We start from the raw sequence: 18,210 nt of genomic DNA, 5'->3' as shown, positions 1-18,210 counted from the left end.
GCGCTGCACTGTACTGTTCCAGTCCACTCACAACGTCAAACTCCTCCTTCAGTGACACCTAGCTCTTAAACTATCTCCACTCCCAAACATACAGAAATTCATGTACTTTCTGCCTTTTTGAGTCCCCTTCTGATAGCTTACATTTCATTTCTTTCTTGCCATCTACAAAATCATGCTATCATGCAATTTGGATTGGTTTACTGAATGCTGAGATGGGAGACATTGCTGTAGGCAAGCCCATACATTAGAGAATTACTGATGCAAATAATGCAAGCTAGCCTAAACACAAACCCAAACTGTATTATATTTTACTTACGTACACAAGTTCCTACGAGATGTTGGTCAAAACTTTTTTTTTTTTTTTTTTTTAAATAAAGTTGCCTTCTCTAAAACTGACTTTGGCTTATGTGAAACAACCTGACAAAACACCATTCTGAAAAAAAAAACACCAACCCAAACCAAAAAAAAACCAGAACAAAAATGTTTATGAAAGTCAGTAGTATTTTGTTTCAAAACAATTTGGTTTAAAATTAATTTTTTTAAAAGTTAATCTAAATCCAAAGACATTTCAAAGGTCTTAGAAAAAGTTTTCATTTGGAAAATTCAGAACTGTTTCAGTGTAGGGCCACGCTTTCTTTCAATGCTCAATATTTTTCATAGGATGCATAATACAATCCTATTTTCCCTCTAATCAGAAGAAATTAATGTGTTGCAGGACTTCAGGTTTAAGACATGCTGTGCAGAATACGATCACTTCTGTCTGCTAACACGGACAGTTAGTAAATAAAAATAGAAGCAGCGAGGATTTTGCTCTGGCCCACAGACAAGGGTAAAGTTTAAGGAAGCATGAAGGTCACAGGATGAAGAAAGAAAACTGAACTACAGTGAGAACTGCTGCATACTGAGAGCTAATTTGCACAACCAGGCTAGACAGAAACAGATGGGATGTGGGAAAGCGGGAGAGTGTTGACTGATGACACCTGACTGCCAGATGACCCTGTAGGTTTGAGGGGCGGCATGGCACCTGAAACTGTGCCAGCAGCCACTTGGAACTGCCCTGTCCCCTCTCACATTTCATTAAGCAGACTCACCTTGGTCTTCTGCGTGGCACAGGAGCGCACACAGAGATTACACAGCATCCCCAAGAAGCACATTCTTTCAGCTATTCTGCCCTTCTATGCCCAGTTTATCAAGGAGCTGTTTAACTGATGGCTGTTCACTGCTGTGGGTGCACTCAGTGCTACATCTCAGGGGAACTCAGTTTCAGTAGATTTTCTGTGTCACATATCCCATTCCGGTGTTTACTTTGGGATGGAAGGAAAGTATCAAAGTACCAGGATTTAAGGTGCTATCTTCAGGTCTCATTTATGGCTTGAGATATAAAAGGATATCAGTGACTGCCATTTTTGTACTTTTTTTCATGTGCTCCTCCTACAGCAAGTCACGCTAAGACATTGAGATAACAAGCTTCAGTCCACTGCTCCTCCTGGCTCCCACTTGGACAGAGTAGCAGTTACACATAGTGGACAGTTTGGGAATTTTTAAGATACATCTAGATTTGGGACATGGTCAGTAGCTCTTCTGCTAATAGACATCTGCTAGGTTTGATCTCTTACTTACAGACCACAGCCCTCATCTGGAACAGCTTCTGCTGAGCATCTCCTTTCCCTTTGAACAGACCAGTTCGCTTTTCTTGTACAAAAGGCTACTGGATTTATGCCTGAACACTGGATTGCACAGGACAACCTGGAAATCTAGCTAATCATGAAAGCTAAGCTCTATTCAAATATAGGCATATGCTTTAGAGCCACAGAACCTTTTGCAAATGGCCTTGCAGAGTTTCCTGAAGACTCTTACATGGGTTTAGGAGCGGGTTTTTGTGGGATACATGTATACTGTGTAGGTCTGCAAAAAATGCAGGGGGCCCAATTTTAACATCAATGCCTTGGCCACCCATTGTTTGTACTTATCCAGGAAGGATAAGTTATGTTATAAAATACAACGTTGAAAGGCACTCACTAGGGGAAAAAAGCATTGCAATTTACAGGTGTATATATAGAGAAATCCAGCTTTTGTTTCTGAACTGCAGCAACTTAAAAATAGCCAAATACATACATTTCTTGAATAATAATAAAAAAATATGCTTTGGGCTGGGAAATTTTATGCCAAGTCACAGTCCAGAGCGGAATTTTATGGTCGAGTTATAAACCTGAAAAATATGGGCTTATAATGGAAATCCTGACAAACCCTCATAGGTGCTCCTATAATATTGTGAATTTGATTTAGGAGTGGTTTTCAATAATGCTTTCCCAAGCCAGTCTGTGGTGGACTGCTAAGAAAAATCTCATGGTTTCCCCTCTTAGTGCAGGTCAGTGTACTTGATGAGAATGCTGGTATGTTCAGGCAAAGCCAGCCTTGGGGGCTTTTGTAGCCTGCAGCTGTCAGGTCCCCAGTATCGAAGACCCTGTAACTGTCAGTGCTAAGTGCACCTTTCATTTAACAAACCAATAAATTTTCTATCTCTGTGCAATAAATTGCTCATTTCTGTGCCTCTGCAAAGGCTGACATGATTTGTCAGTGGCTGAAAAATCTGTCTCTCTGCTTTTTTCCTACAAACATGAACCATGCAACTGGTTTTGGCAACACTGGATTTTTGTGGGAAGGGAAGAGGAAGCCTAGATGATCGAGGAGTCAGATTAAGACTGGAGAAAGAATGATTACTACATACTATAAACCTCTCCCGTTAACTGACAAACTGAAAGCGAGTTAATAACCTTGCTTATAGGACTTTACACAGTACAGAACAGTACAGCTCGCTAACATGATATGGACCATATTGTGCAGAAAATAAATCCAACCACACTTGTGTTAGTAGTTCCAGCTCTAGTTAGTCCTCCAGTACCTGCTTTGTCCCAGATTCTCTGTGTGTCCTTGTCATCACCCACACCCTTCACATTTATCCCCCCTGTAAATTAAGCTGTCAGAAAGCTACAAGGTTAGCCTATACTTGTCTTCTAGATCGTACAGTCAGTGGAGATAGTCACCTTCAAAGGTTGAGTCATTTCACACAGCTTTAGAGCTAATAACCAAATATATATACACCACACACACTAAAGACCATAAACAACTCGAATACTATCATACTAAGGTTATTACAGCATGCAAAAGAGCCTTAGAGCATCAAAGGTCAGAACACAAAGCTGGAAGAATGAGATCTCTGTAATTTTTATATAAACCCAATCTTACATTTTTGGTCTTGTGGTTCTGATGCAATCCTTCAGATTCAAGTATCTTTCCACCCCCAAATTAGAACAGCACATGGGGTTCATGCGGTCATCAGCCAGTATTAAAACCCTCAAAATCAAATGCATTATTATAAGAGAAATGAGGAAAGTGAGGTCTTCCCAAAACCCTGTAATGAGACACAACAACATAGTAACTCCGGTGGGTGGCAGGCATGGTGCTCCTATGCTTGCTGAATGGGGACCAGCTAGAGGGAGCCAAATAGCCAGGGAATGAGAATAAAGGAGAAACGATGGCACTGAAAAAAGAGCAACGGGAAACAGAGGTTGACACAAAACACTGTAAAAATAGGGAAAGAAAAAAAAAAGTTTTGGTAGTGGAGGGGCTGCAGGGGTTGCTTCTGTGAGAAGCTACTATAAGTTTCCCCCATGTCCAATGAAGCCAAAGCCAGCCAGCTCCAAGACAGACCTTGCTGCTGGACAAGGACAAGCCCATCAGCAACGGTGGTAGCACCGCTGTGATAGCATATTAAGAAGGGGAAAAGAAAAATGTACCTGCGCCAGCAGAAGAGAGGAGTGAGACTATGTGAGAGCAATAACTCTGCAGCCCCCAGGTCAGTGCAGAAGGAGGGTCAGGAGGTGCCCCAGGTGCCGGAGCAGAGATTCTCCGGCAGCCCCTGGTGAAGCCCACGGTGAGGCTGGCTGTGCCCCTGCAGCCCAGGGAGGTCCGCGGTGGAGCAGATCCCCACCTGCAGCCTGGGGAGGAGCCCACACAGGAGCAGGGGGATGCCTGAAGGAGGCTGTGACCCAAGGGAAGCCCAGGCTGGAGCAGGTTTGCTGGCAGGACCTGTGGACCCATGGAGAGAAGAGCCCATGCTGAAACGAGCTTGCTGGCAGGACTTGTGACCCCGTGTGGGACCCAGGCTGGAGCAGGCTGTTCCTGAGGGACTGCGCCCCGCGGAAGGGACCCATGCTGGAGCAGTTAATGAAGAACTGCAGCCCGTGGGAAGGACTCACTTAGGGAAGTTCATGGAGAACTGTCCCCCACGGCAGGGACCCTATGCTGGAGCAGGGCAGAGTGTGAGGAGGAAGAAGCAGCAGAAACACTGTTTAATGAACTGACCTCAGGCCCCATTTCCCCTGTGCTGCTCCGGGGGTGGAGGGAGAGAAGTTGGGAGTGAAGTTGAGTTCAGAAAGAAGGGAGGGGTGCAGAGAAGGTGTTTTTAAGTTTCGGGTTTTAGTTCTCATTACCCTACTCTGGTTTGAATGGTAATATATTAAAGGAATTTCCCCAAACTGAGTCTGTTTTGCCCATGACAGTAAGTGTGAGTGATCTCCCTGTCCTTATCCTGACCCACAAACCTTTTGTTATATTTTCTCTCCCCTGTCTAGTTGTGGAGGGGATTGTGAGAGTTGATAGAGCAGTTTTGGTGGGCACCTGGCATCCAGCCAGGGTCAAACCAGCACAACAGCAAAGGAGAAAATTACAGAGAAAGAGTGTGAACTTCGTGAGTTCACAAAGTTCAATTGGAGATGAAAGGTATAAGAAAGAAATAAGAGAAAGGGAAAAGAAAATTGTTCAAAATTTAAGTTAATGAATTTTACCATGAGTTCCTTCAATGTAATCCTTTTCACAGGAAAACTCTGTGGACAACTGGATTTGGTAGAAAAGTTAAAGAAGTTACTAGGCCAGGTCAATACTCCAGACGAAGTAACTGGTGAAGATGGCTGCAGGGGACTACATTAAAATCTCCATAAATAGGTACCTAACCATGCAGGAAAATTTGGAATACTGTGCCCAAAAAGAAAACACGCCAAGTACAGAGATGCTGTAATAATTTTTAATCAGGTCCTATTCCCTGGTCCAGGACCCCAAATCCAGGCCCTGATACTGTCTCAGCATACCAGCAATGGCTAAACTCAGTGTGCCCACATTAATCTGAGCATGGCAGATCAGACACTATGACCAAAGTCCTAGCATTTATTTCGTGCTCTGCATTGGATGGAAAAAAAACCACCTTAACGTATGAGAGGATCAAAAAAACCTTCTTCAGCGTCTCACAAAAGCCCAAGACAGTCCAGTTAACCATAGTAAGAAAGAAATCTGTCCCCTTCCACCACTTAAAAGTTAGGATACAGAATTCTGCAAGGTCCACCTGAATCTTGTTGCAAAGACTTCTCAAGTCTGTACAAATCTTTGTAACCCAGGGAGCTGTCCGGCAGGGTACCAAAAAAGGCTCTGGGTAAGGGCAAGATGCGGTCGTTCCCCTCTGAGGCTTGATGGCATACCCTCTTTCAGCAAGAGCTCTCCAGTGACACCAGAAAAAAGGTCCTTCACTTCTATCTGCCATCTATGGATATCCAAGCTTTACAGCAGAGGGAGAAAAATAGCCATGATGAATAGGAAGAAGAAAAGAAAACTACACAAAGGGATTCAAGACAGTAAAATGCTAATTCCCCCACCTATTTTGATTTTTCTCCTTCACACAATTAAAGCCTTGTTTCAATATGGCTTTAATTTCATAGCCCTTGGTTTAGATCCTACTTTTCTATACACTGCACTTCCTAACAGAGCAACCCCATTAGTAAACTACACTCATGCTAATATACTTGCTTGCAGTGATAATTATCAGAGCCCTTAGCCCTGGTCCTTGCCAGTGTGAGCACGTCAGGAGGGGTTGGTATAGCATTATAATTATACAATTAGCCTTGTCATGGCAAGGAGCTCTGGGAATAGAGACATCTTGAAGCTTAAAATGTGGACAGCTGATAGATGACTGTCATTAAGCTCTTTTGTTCACTCCATGATGAAATAGTCACTGAGCTGTAGGGTAGGCTTCTTTAATGAAAAAGAAAGACCTTGAACCATAGCCACTATCTGCCACCTCTTCTCAACCTGTCCAGTCACCCCCAATTCCGCCCACTTTACTCAGCTTCTCTCTCATCCCATCCACAGCAGAATAACAAAAGCTGTCTCTAACAAGTCATTCCTAATCCATCAAGTCTTGACGGAGGAGAAAGGCTCCTCACATCACAGTGCAGCCAAAGGGACCTCGCTTGCCTCCAGCCCTCCCTGCTCAGAGACTCCCTCATTCCATACATGAGAAGCTCAGGCTGAAACACATTTAATTTAGGATGCAAGGTGAGCACTGTACCAACTTCTGGGTCAGCTTTTCAGCGTAGATCCTTTGAATTTCACATAGCCTGTGAATTTACATCCAGTTGAGAAGCACTGCCCTGGGCAGTAATAAAATACGCCTTTTCTAAAAAGCCTGGCATAGAAAAGGCTTCAGGAGCAGGCAGCAGACAAGGCCTCCTTTTTTGCCAAGAGAACTACAGAAGGGAACTGAGCCCTGTAATGTGAACTAGCTAAAAAGGAGAGATAACAGGGTGGCAGAAAGAAGCAGTAAGGAGGCTTTGCAAGCGCCTTTGGCTTAATGGCTCCTGGAGACTCCCAGCTGCAGATCTACACTGCTGGCAGGGAATTCTTAGAGAGCAATGACTGCAAGTGTGCTGGAATAACACTCATCAGACTGGAAGATGTGCATCTGCTTCATTAAAATTCTATCCCCGAGTTGCTCTTCTCTTTTTCCTTCCTAGAGTGTTTTCAAACATTGTTTTCCTGCATACCTGGATAGTTGATGCCGTGCAGGGCTTTATTTAAGGTAATTTGAGAATTCTTTTATATTGGAAAGGTATAAAAAGTAATCCCCTGAAGTACTTGATTTTCCTTCCATGACATTCCACTGTATCAACCCACTTCTGCTTTACCTCATTAGTATTCTGAGGGGTTGTGAATTAATTATTATAGTTCAGGATGCAAAAAACAGGTCTGGCAGCCCCTGGGGGATACAGGGCAGAACAGCACCCGGGCACCAGCTAAGACAGAGGAGAGCCGAGCTCTCCTCCACAGGTTAGGTGATCGTAGGCAAGCTGCTTTGTTTTAGGAAGATTGCTTCCTTTCTCATTCTTCCTCTGCCTTGTCCTCTTTGGGGATAACAAAAGATACCAGAGGAAAAGTTCCTCTGCATTTGAACACTGCTCAGCAAAATTGGTGCAGATGTAACACAAATCAACGGCAACAGAATGAAACCATAATTGTACCAGAATAAGCAGTAAAACAGTAGATGGGGCTGCCTGGGTTGAACGTTTATGTTCAATTTAGCAAGTGTTGTATGCAACGTTACAGAAGCAAAAATGCATTTCTACGTGCCCTTGGGAGAGACAGAGAGAGCGCGTAGCATAGCACGAAGGCCCGCAGTAATAATTCCCAACAGGGCTCAGGCTAATTTTTCTGCTAGAGTAACAGTGAGAAGACACAGCCTCAAATACAGGTGCCTTACAGTTAAGCTCACTTAGCTATAGTGTAACCAACTCCTTCTGACTAGAAACCTCAAGATGTTTCTTCTCTTCTTGAATGCATTTCTGTAATAATGTCCTCACCCCCACACCTCCCCGTTGCCAAGGAGTGTGTTTGGGCAACCCTTGCTGAGAGAAATTATATTAAACACATTGAAGCATTAATGCACACAGTCCCTTGTCCATCCATCCCCCCACCCCCTGCTTAAATCTTCATTATTTACCTGTATCTGTCATACACTGGCTGACAAGTATTTAATTCACCTACTGAGAATTCACTTCTAGGCTTGTGCAAACTTTACAAAATTTGATTCTCCATCAGTTTCTCAAGTAGTCAACACTGTAGACATTTGTAGGTATTATTCCAGCCTTCCATACCCTAAGGCCACCAAGGTTTTCACTCTTGCTCTCACTCTAGGAAGCACTTTGATACGTGAGTATAGTTTACTGCTTTACTGGACATCAAATTCCACATAAAATTGCTGTGCTGAACTCAGAGCTGAAAGGTTAAACATGCAGTACCTAAGTGAGACAGTACACATAGAAGCGAGACACAAGGAGATGCCTTGTGTCTCTGCAAAGCAGAAGGGAAGAACCCCCTTAGACACAGCTGCTGTCTAACAACCATGTTTTATGCAGAATGCTTGGGGGCTACTCTATTTTTATAACTTCCATCCATAAAGAAAGAAGCTAAAGCTTCTGGAAGGAGAACACAATTACCCTACAATGATCTAACAGTCAGAATAAATTCAACACAATCTGTACAAGCAAAAAAAAAAGCACCCAAGCTTTTTTCAATTGGCAGTAGATAATACTTAATAACTGCCCTATCATCAACCTTCAGAAATGATCTCCAGAGCCATATGCAGGTTGGCAACAAGGCACAGAGCCTAACTAGTTTTTGCATCTAGTTGTACAGAAGTAGAGACATATGGAAATGAACAGCCTGGTAAAACAACTGAACTCTGAAGCAATGACTTCGATAAATAAATGCCTGCACATTGGCAGATGGAGAAAAGCGCAGTAGGGAGGAACTGTATTGCAGCAGCAACTTGATTTTAAACGATTTGTAGAAATCAGCCTGAACTTCAGAACTGAGGCATTTCCAATTCCTTCAGTCCTCGCTGGGGAAAATTCTCACCATAAAAAGAGGGAAGGTGAGGGTATAAAGATATATCTAACAAAAGATACCAGAAGCTGCTTCAGGGAGCAGAGACTAGGACTGGGAGGCAACTGATCATTCTTTCCTCTTATTACATTGTTAATCATGTTTTTGGTAGCTTTCAGAAAGACACAACCAATCATTCCCAAACATCCAGAAAAGCAAGATATGGAGAGACATTCTCAAGCCATATGACAGAGCCTGAAACATCAGCAGAGAGGATACAGGTATATGGGATACACAGACCTTTCCTGCAGTGACTGGGAGCTTGATGCAATAGCCACCTTCTGCACACATTCCTCTGAAGACCCGCCTATTTGTAGGCAAACTGAATCTTTCCTATTTGCAGGCTGCAGACTGATTCCTAGTCACTGTTAAATGTGACAAATAAGTGGAAAACAAGTATTACTACTCCCCTGGTGCTAGCAGAGGATTAGCATTTTTATTGCACTTTTTCAGGGAAAAAAAGTTCACTGACAGCCTCCTATATAATAATTAAGATAAGTATCTTTAGGCATAGACGCAACCTGACGAGGAAGGTTTTCAACATGCAGTTGTCACTCAAGGTCTCCAAAACCAGGCAGAAAATAAAGAGTTAAAGGTACGTTTTCATTATTTGGAGTCCACTTCTGCAATAGGATTGCACCATACTGGCATGGTATGCAAGTAGTCAGTACCTGTGATCTTCTCAACTATAAACAGCCATCTGATACACATGCAAAAACAGCAAAATGCACAACTCCCTGTCAGATGCGGACTGATGCTTTCCACACCCAGTACCAAACACTGCAGTAAAAATAAGAGAAGGGAAAGAGACATATGAAGAAACTGAGGAGAAAATAATCCAGACAAACTGTGATGGCCCCGAGTTAACAGGTCAGCCACATGTACCAAGTACTGTGCTTTTTCAAGAGCAGTCACTTGCAGCTGTTCCCTCTGTGAGTAGCCAAGTGGCCGAGCTTCATGTTGTAACATGAGGGCAAGGCAAAGTTAATCTCAAGATTATTGTGATGCAGAAGATGAATGTAATCAAACATCAATAAACTAACCAAACTTCACTAAAATTCCCCTCGGTAAGAGGCCACCCTTTGTTATGAAGAACCCCCCTTTCTTTTTGTGACACTTAATCAGGTAATGTGTATGACCTCACTTCTTTGCACTGCTTGGTTACCCATCATCTTAGAACGCAAATATCCATAATACCTCATCTTCTGCTACCACATCACAGGGTGATCAAGAAAATCGTCTGGCAATGATTTTCAAAGAAGTGTACCTAAATCCAGTTCCCACGTTACACTGAAACCATTTACGATGGAAATCAGTTTAGAACCCATTTCACTTTGGTAAGAATCACCACAGGAAAACTTAAGACCTGCTTTCCACAGACCCTCCTCCCACAGACCCGTCAGCTCTGTAAGCCTCTACCCGGATCAGGCTATTTGCTTCGTTGAATCAGCTGCCCACATAAAGTCCACAGCAAAGCAAGTACAGCTATTAGTCCAATTAGTCAATGGTCATATGCATGCACAAAGTGAAAATAAATGTGAACTCTCTTTTTATGTATGCCACTGCGTAAATGTTTTGCAATAAATAATAACAGCCACTATCAATCAAAAGAGTAGAGAACAGATGGGAAGGAGGTTGTGTTGAGAGAAAGGACTGAAACAGGAATATGTATTCTCACCCCCACCTTCCCCATTCTGATAACAGCCCTAAATAAACCTTTGCAAATCTCCAGATACAGGCAATCCCCATCAGTGTGTTCCAATATTCCATGAAACTCTGGCTGCTTTACCACCACAGCGCAGCAGAATCATAGATATTAACATCTAAAAAATGCTCCATCATCAGAATGTGGGTTTGGGATTCCCCCATCTCCTCTATGGATCAACCTGTCTGTCCAGCTTTACGGTCATATAATCTACTGTCACCTTCAGGCAGGTCTAACAACAATCTGATCCTGGAAAGGCAACAGTCCCTATTAATGATGAACCTCAAACTCCTCTTGTCATTGAACAAAAAAATCAGAGTTACCTGAATTTCTCAATTTTCTTACGTTTTCAAGAAAATATTTTGTATTTAAGTTTTCAAAAGAAGCGAACGTTTACGTTATGGCTGCTATTTGGTCCAGCAAAACCACTGCTGAATCTCCAGGTTTCTCTCCAGCACCAAAACTTTAACATTAACAACTTGAACTAAGAATTTGTAATAGATTTAGCAAATTCACTTACGGCTGCAGATTTAATATAAGATGGCATACATTTATGTTTAACAGGCATTTTCAGCAAAATAATCTAAAACTTTAAAAAACTTCTAAATAACTCTAAATAAAAAGTGGGTTTTAGATTCTCTTGCAGTAACATGATTGTACACAACTCTGGTTGCACAAAAAAGCCTTTAAAATAGATAAAACTATTGCCCTCTACACTTGCAGATCTTGTTACTCTTTGCAACCGATTACCAATAACTTGTTCTTAGTACAACACTGAATACCTAAACATACCTAAAAACACAGGTAAAACATTGTGCAAGGATTACATTAGGGCTGCATTTATGACCTATACTCTGTTGCACCTCAGCTGAAGTGCAGTCTGTATCTGAATGATAATGGCTTCACTCTTGCTCCTAAAACCCCACAGGAAGGCAGAGAGCACTACGCCACGGCGAGCAAAGCAAGATCCAGCCCTTGAGATTTCCCATTCTGCAGAGACAATCAATATTACCCTCCAGCCTCAGCTGTTGTGATAGGTCTTAAACACAGCAGAACTGCGGTGGTTCCCAAAGGAGTGACACGAAGTGAATATTTATCTTCTTAGCAGTGTGGGGGCAGACAATTGATGGCATATCAGAATTTAACTGACAACGCAGATTCGGAAAGGTTGAAAACTACAATCGCATTAAATCAGTATCTATGACTAGTGAACAGTAGAAGAGGCTGAAAAAAATCATTCCGTGCGCAGCCCCAGATGTCACATGGGGGCTTCTCCCCTACTTTTCTTTACCCCAAAAGACCCTCCATTAACACTGAGTTGGAAAGACAGTAGAGAAAAACACTTTGGCTTACATATCAACAAGCAATCTGTAACACCATATGAAGCCAAAACAGTGTTTATTTCAGGAACTACCCCACCTTCTTGAAAACAAAAACATGCCTGAGAAAAAACCAAAACAAAATAAAACCCCAAACAAAAATTTTTTTTTAATGTCATGTTTTTCAGTTAGTTATGAAAATGACAAAAAAAAAAAAGAACAGCATGAACTACATACCTTAGCTATTTGGACACACCAGTTTAGCAGAAGCTGGGAGCCAATATTATCCTTATGTTCATGAACATAATCCAACAGGCAGCCATGAGGCATCAGCTGAGTGACTAGCTGAATAGTTGGGCTCAAGCAAACACCCAGGAGTCTCACCAGGTGTGGATGGTCCATACTGGCCATGATAAGAGCTTCCTGTAACAATAAAAGCAATCCAGTTACTCCAGCATGCTTAAAGACTCTATGCATAGTATTCCCGTTTCCCATAGAGCATCTAAAGGGGATCAGTGTCCCCTAAGTACCGTGAATTCCTGTGTTGTCTATCCAGTGCTAGGCATACCTAGGCAAAATCCAGTCTAATGTAACATGTGCTTGATTGTAATGAACCCCAAGCAACTATCTGAACAGATCCAGTGAAGATTCAGATCAGAAATTCTGCACTACCCTGTATTCCCTGTCCTGTTACAACCACAGAAGCAAATATGTAAGTGTGACACACTTGACTTTGCTTAAAGCTCTCATTGGTCTTGCTTTACTTCCCTTAATTTTGTTTCTGGAGCATATTTCACAAACTTGTGGTCAAACCATTGGGCATATGTTGGGTTTTTTTGTTGTTTTGTTTTTTTTTTTTTATGCAAGCAAACTATGCCATTCACGTATAGGGAGATGGCCAGTTATGCCTCATTTGGCAAGATGTTAGATTAAGCTGTGCTAAAATGCCTTTACACAATCAGAGATTTTATGCTTCGCATTTTATAGGCTTAAGCATGTAACATTTATATATCGATTGAAGCTTTCCCAAAGTTCAACCCATAAAGGGTTAAGAATCAGGAGGTTTAGTGTGGCCTTTTCAAATGTGTCTGATGCTCATAAGTCCTACTACAAGTCAGCAGATTTGTTAGGCTATTAGGATATGACCATGCTACAGCCTCTATGAGTGTTGTAAAGCAATGGCTAAACTAGCAGTTGTGATGGTACAACAGTAGTAGCCCAGCGGCAGCAGCAGTCCCACCTGGTTCCTGCTGCTGCCACAAAGAGACCACTACAGAATGCAGCACTTTGCTAAATCTGAGCCTCTTAGCTCAGGTCCTGATTCTTCCAAAGTCCTCTCCTAATAGATCTTGGATGAGTTATTTTGGTTTTTTCCATGCTTCAGTTTTCCACACAGTAAACAGGAAATAAGATTCCATCCTTTCTTCTATACTTTATTTCTTTTTCAGATCATAAGTTTTCAGAGGTTTTCATCTAGCAAACTTTTCTGTCCAACACCAAGGACCAGAAGGACTTAATCTTGGCTATACTATTTGACCCTAAAGTTCGTACCACTGACAATCAGCACAGAAGGTCCTTATAAAATACCTACATATCTGTTCTTAGAGGTAATGCTACCATCGCAAGCAACTGGCATTCAAAAGAGGCAAGGAGAAAGCTTTCCTCTCTCATTCACTAAGTCAAGTCCTCCATTTCAAGACCACTTCATCATGCCCATGGAACAATGAAAAGTGAGATGAATCTTTGGCTTTGTAAAGCTATTTTGGTTCTCTTTCTTTCTCAAAAAGCCTATATGACACCTTTCTGACAACTTAAAAGAATAACAGCTGTAATAGTGCCAAAGAAAGAAAGAAAGAAGAAAGACAGAAAAAAAGGATGAGAAAAAGTTGACATCATAGGAACACAGCATAACCCCCAACTCATAAAAGTTGGATGTTTTTTGTTTTGTTTTTTTTCCTTCCCTATATTAAGGCAAAGAAAAGCCCTGGCAAGTAGGCTGAGTTTGTAGTAAAGGAAATTGCTCATCATAGTACAAAGAATATTTGAAACCAATTTGCAGGGTATTTGCATAATAGTTCTCTTTCTTTCTCTCTCTTTTCTTGTTAAAACGAAAAGATGAACAAGACACTAATTGTAGGGCTTTTTCCCCCCCCCAGTAAGAAAAGAGCAGATGGCCTCCATTGGGGGGAGTATCTCCTTCCTTTTTCTTCCTAAATGTATGCAAAGAAATTAAATAAATAAATGAATAAATAGGGGCTATTTGATGAGATGACTGGAGGAGGAGCTCTGAGGAAGATTCCAATGTAACAGATTTGAAATGGGATCTCAATTTACATAGTTTTGCTCACATTCAAATTAATATCATTCTCACTCACTCAACTCATACGTACGGGGTGTCCTTGAAACAATTTTAGCATACTCTGCTGTCACTAGAACACGTCACTGAAGGCCACCAAAATAAATGCCTGCTGACAGGTGCCTTATCCAGTTTCAGAGTGCAAAATTACTGTCTCATTTTTTCTTTTTACTTCATTTTTCTCCTGCAAATGCATAAAGGGATAGTACTTGTTGCCCTCTCCCTCTCTGAGTAAAGGTAAGAGTATCTCCAGGATCTTGGAGTAGGAGTACACTCTTTCATGAGGATTGATTAGAACATAGACAATACATTATTTTTGCTCACCAAGGGACCAAATGGAAAGCTTTGAAGCATGTGCTCCATCAGTCTCTAGCTACTTACCATTTACAAGTCTATCTGAGTCCAAAGGAAAGACACTTCTGTACAATAATAAAAGCAAGCAATGCCATTTGTCTCATTCTGATGTTACGGGAAAGCACATATTCTTACAATAGTTTTGGGCAACGGTTCCAGAAAAAAATAAAAATATTGTTAATAAAACATTACGGACTCTCTATAATGAATTGAGACACACAACAGAGAGCAAGGAAACCTTCATTATAGATCTAAGTCACTAATGGATACTAATTTAGCATGAATCCTGGCTTCACATTGTTATTCTCATTAGTAAAAGTATTGTTATTTTTATTGAACTTGCATCTACAGAAGAACTGAATTCTGGGTTATGTCTATCTGGCACACACAAAAAAAAATCACAAAGTAAAAGAGATTGCAGTTGTTCTGCTAGAGCCTAATTAGACAAAACAGACAAACAACAACAACAGAAACATTATGACTTAGTAGCATTTTAAAAATCTGTTCAGCAAATAAAGAAAACAAGTCCCCATTTCAAAATCTGTTTGGACATGAAAGACCCTACAGCTACAATCTCCATAGCACTCAGGCACTCCGCAGCCTGGTTCTCAATTAAATTTTCTAAAACATTTAATCAGGTAAGGCATCTTAACTCACAGACTTGGCTGTCTGACACTGGCATCTTTCAAAACTGGCCTCTGTGATTTCCCGTATCTTTTGGTAGCCTTATGTCTGCAGAGCTTGTCTCTACACTCAATTGGCACAATGACACAAATGATTTTAAAATTCTGCCTATTCTAATTTAATGGAGAGGAAACTGAAGTACAAAAAAGCACAACCTACTATCCACATTCACATGCAAAGTCTAGAGCCGAAGTGGGAACTATGCCCCAGATCATTTTATCTTTCCCTCCTGGAAAAAAAACCAGCTTTGAAGGTTGAAATAAAAAAGGGAAGGAGGGGAGAGTAATTATTAAGATATGGTTCTTTATCCCAGGAATCAGAGTCTTTGTAACACCACATGCTCACACTAACATCTGAGAAAGACAGGAGTGGTGACAGTTTTGAAGGTCTCCTGTTGGACATCCAGCACCCTCCATCTATCTGCAGAGGCAAGGAGTCTTATCAAAAGAGTAACTCCCCAGCCAAACCAAATCTCTTCCTGGAATGTCTTTGTGCTGTTGCTACTCAGGTATTAATTACCTGAGCACATTTAATTAATTCCCACAGCAGCACATGGCAGCCATATACAGGACAGCTATAAGTCAGCCAGCTTAGACACAGGTAGCAGTTGTGGAGCTCAGCTTGCCCTTATCTCCAAGATGTATTTTGCAGTCTATGGTGAGCCCTGACCAGCTGAGGCTAGGGTACTACAAGATCTCAAATGAGTTACTTATACTAAGGCTGTGTATATATATTCTATTCACAGCAGTGCTTACAGCGTTAGTATATCAGAGGGGAAGGCTGGTAAAGACAGACCTTGATGCAGAAAGCAACTAATTCTGTGGGTAGCTTGGCAGAGCCGTTGTTGCGTCCCTCCAGCCTCATCACAGAGATTAGCAAGTGACTTCAATTGAACCTTCCGTGTTCAAGTCATGATTAGACTTCTCAGATATGCTATTTTGTATAAAGAATTCATGCCATGTCGATCATTCCTCTCTTCTGCCGCTTTTTAATGTGGTTGAATTATTGCCACATTAAGCTCAACTCCTGTCATTTATATACACAACCCTACATTAAACAATTATAGTAAACAATGGCGCGTATCTATCTTTAATGCTTTACACTGATCCATCTGTCATGTGCATTTAGTAACACGATAGCATACCCAAGAAGAACGGTGAGTTTGTAAGTCCCAGCGAGCTGTCACCAGACCTATAACTCTGGTTTCTGTTAGCACAGCTATGCCAACAGGGTCTGAGGAGGTGCAATTACTAACCCACAGCGAGAGGCCAGAAGAAGCACTCAGAGCATCTGCTCTTAGACTGCCAAAACCTGCTTAGACAGGTAGAGCTCATTTAAGTTATCAGAGCTAGCCATCACTCTTAAAGCACAATGCATAGTGACATCCTGGCTCAAAGCACTTGTCAAGGTAGATGACAAAGGAAACTAGCCATTTACTTTTCACTGGTCACTTAAGTTGCTTTCATTCCTTAGCTGGCTTTGAAAATCCCACCTAAAACTGTTTCCTGATCTATCCATACTCTGCAGTCATGTTTGAAACGCCTTTAATTTGACTGCTGTTTCTGACAAGTAAATCAAAATGCAACTAAAACAGGATTTTAATTTTGGTCGTCTAGGATAAGGAAGAAAAAACAATTCTCAAGACTGGGAGAAGAAAGGGTGCTCTGAGTAACACCTACAACACATCTTAGAAGATGGTATTTAACTTCTCCATTTCCCACTTTGATTTTTTATTGCTAACAATTACAATTGAACATGAATATTAACTAGCATCGTGGTCCCTGAAGAGCATCCTTTGAAATCAGTGTTGCTTCTCTGACCATTTAGTTTGTAAACCACTGGACTCAGCAAAATGCCTGTGTCATTAGCAGTAAAATAATGCCATACATATGTCCATGTTGAAAATTTATTCTCTACCCAGAGTGTTCCAGGACACCCCTCTCTTCCAACACATGTCCTTGTTAATTGGTACACCAGTTCAGTACATGGTCAAGCATCCCTGGACAGACAGTTCCTGAGATGCTAGAGATGGCAAACAAGCAATCCCCGAGACCCCTGGGTTCCTGGAACTGGGCAGAGCTGACAGTGAGACATCACTCTGTCAAGTCCAAAACCATACTCTAAAGAAAATCTGAACATCGGAATCTGTCAGGAGCCCTTCCCTCAGCTGCTTACAGAGGCTCTCAAACATGTTAACCGATTGTGTCATTAAAAGTCCTGTACCATGCGGTGGATCCCAGTACCTTCTAATGCAGTGCTCAATAACCTCACCTTCTTGCTGCTTAGGACTTCAGCTAAGAGTATTAGCATTCGAAGCAATATTGATTATTTCCTTGTATCAGATTTAAATGTCTGGCAGAGGGTAAAAGATAGTCCTTCTGAAGACTCGTTCTTTAACACACGAGTTTCCTGAGCACCAACGTCCGTACATACCACATTGACCTCTGAAAGAAGCTCACTTATAGGTGGCCAATGTCCCCTTCCAGCGCTTCATATACATGTGCTATCTCTCAGAGCCAGCGCAGGAGAAACACCCTACCTGTTCCAGAGAAGTATCACAGATCTGCTGCCCCAATTCACCAAGCCTGGGGTAAATTTTACTGCTCCAGTTAAGCCAGATGAACACATGCTCTTGATAGAGTTTGGCAAGCAGGGACAAAGTCTGAAAAATCTTTAGTTTCCTCACCTTCTGCTTCTAACTGTTCTTCCCGTAAAATGCCCTCAAACAAAACAAAACAAAGGAAGCCAGAAAAGAACAATCCACCTGTTTTTCCTAATCATTGTCGAGTAAATAAATGTACTTAAAAGCTGACTTCATACTGTGCTGTGCATTTTTCTGAAAGCACAAGCTGTGCTGTGGTAGCAGAAGAGATAGTACAGTGAATACACTGGTTTTTACATTAGTGTTACAATGCTTCTAATGGCTAAGGCAAACACCTGTCTGGAATGCACCTCTGACCTGCTTCAGGGCAGATCCAATTACAGTCCAACATAATGCCTTTTGTTTGTCTGCTAGGTCTTAC

The 18,210-nt window shown here is 41.7% G+C and overlaps 1 protein-coding gene across 3 annotated transcripts in view; it reads right to left on the bottom strand.

Moving 5' to 3' along the window:
* The window catches only part of ERBB4 (erb-b2 receptor tyrosine kinase 4), a 638,535-nt gene that overhangs the window by 94,530 nt on the left and 525,795 nt on the right, over positions 1-18,210 (bottom strand). For all 3 annotated transcript variants that reach the window (XM_055719363.1, XM_055719360.1, XM_055719361.1), the window contains exon 20: positions 12,031-12,216. In XM_055719363.1, the coding sequence (XP_055575338.1) occupies positions 12,031-12,216 (186 nt within the window). The remainder of the gene's footprint in view (positions 1-12,030; positions 12,217-18,210) is intronic.

The sequence above is a fragment of the Falco cherrug genome, chromosome 8 (assembly GCF_023634085.1).
Source record: "Falco cherrug isolate bFalChe1 chromosome 8, bFalChe1.pri, whole genome shotgun sequence".
Classification (NCBI taxonomy): Eukaryota; Metazoa; Chordata; class Aves; order Falconiformes; family Falconidae; genus Falco; species Falco cherrug.
This window is presented reverse-complemented; position numbering and strand designations above follow the sequence as displayed.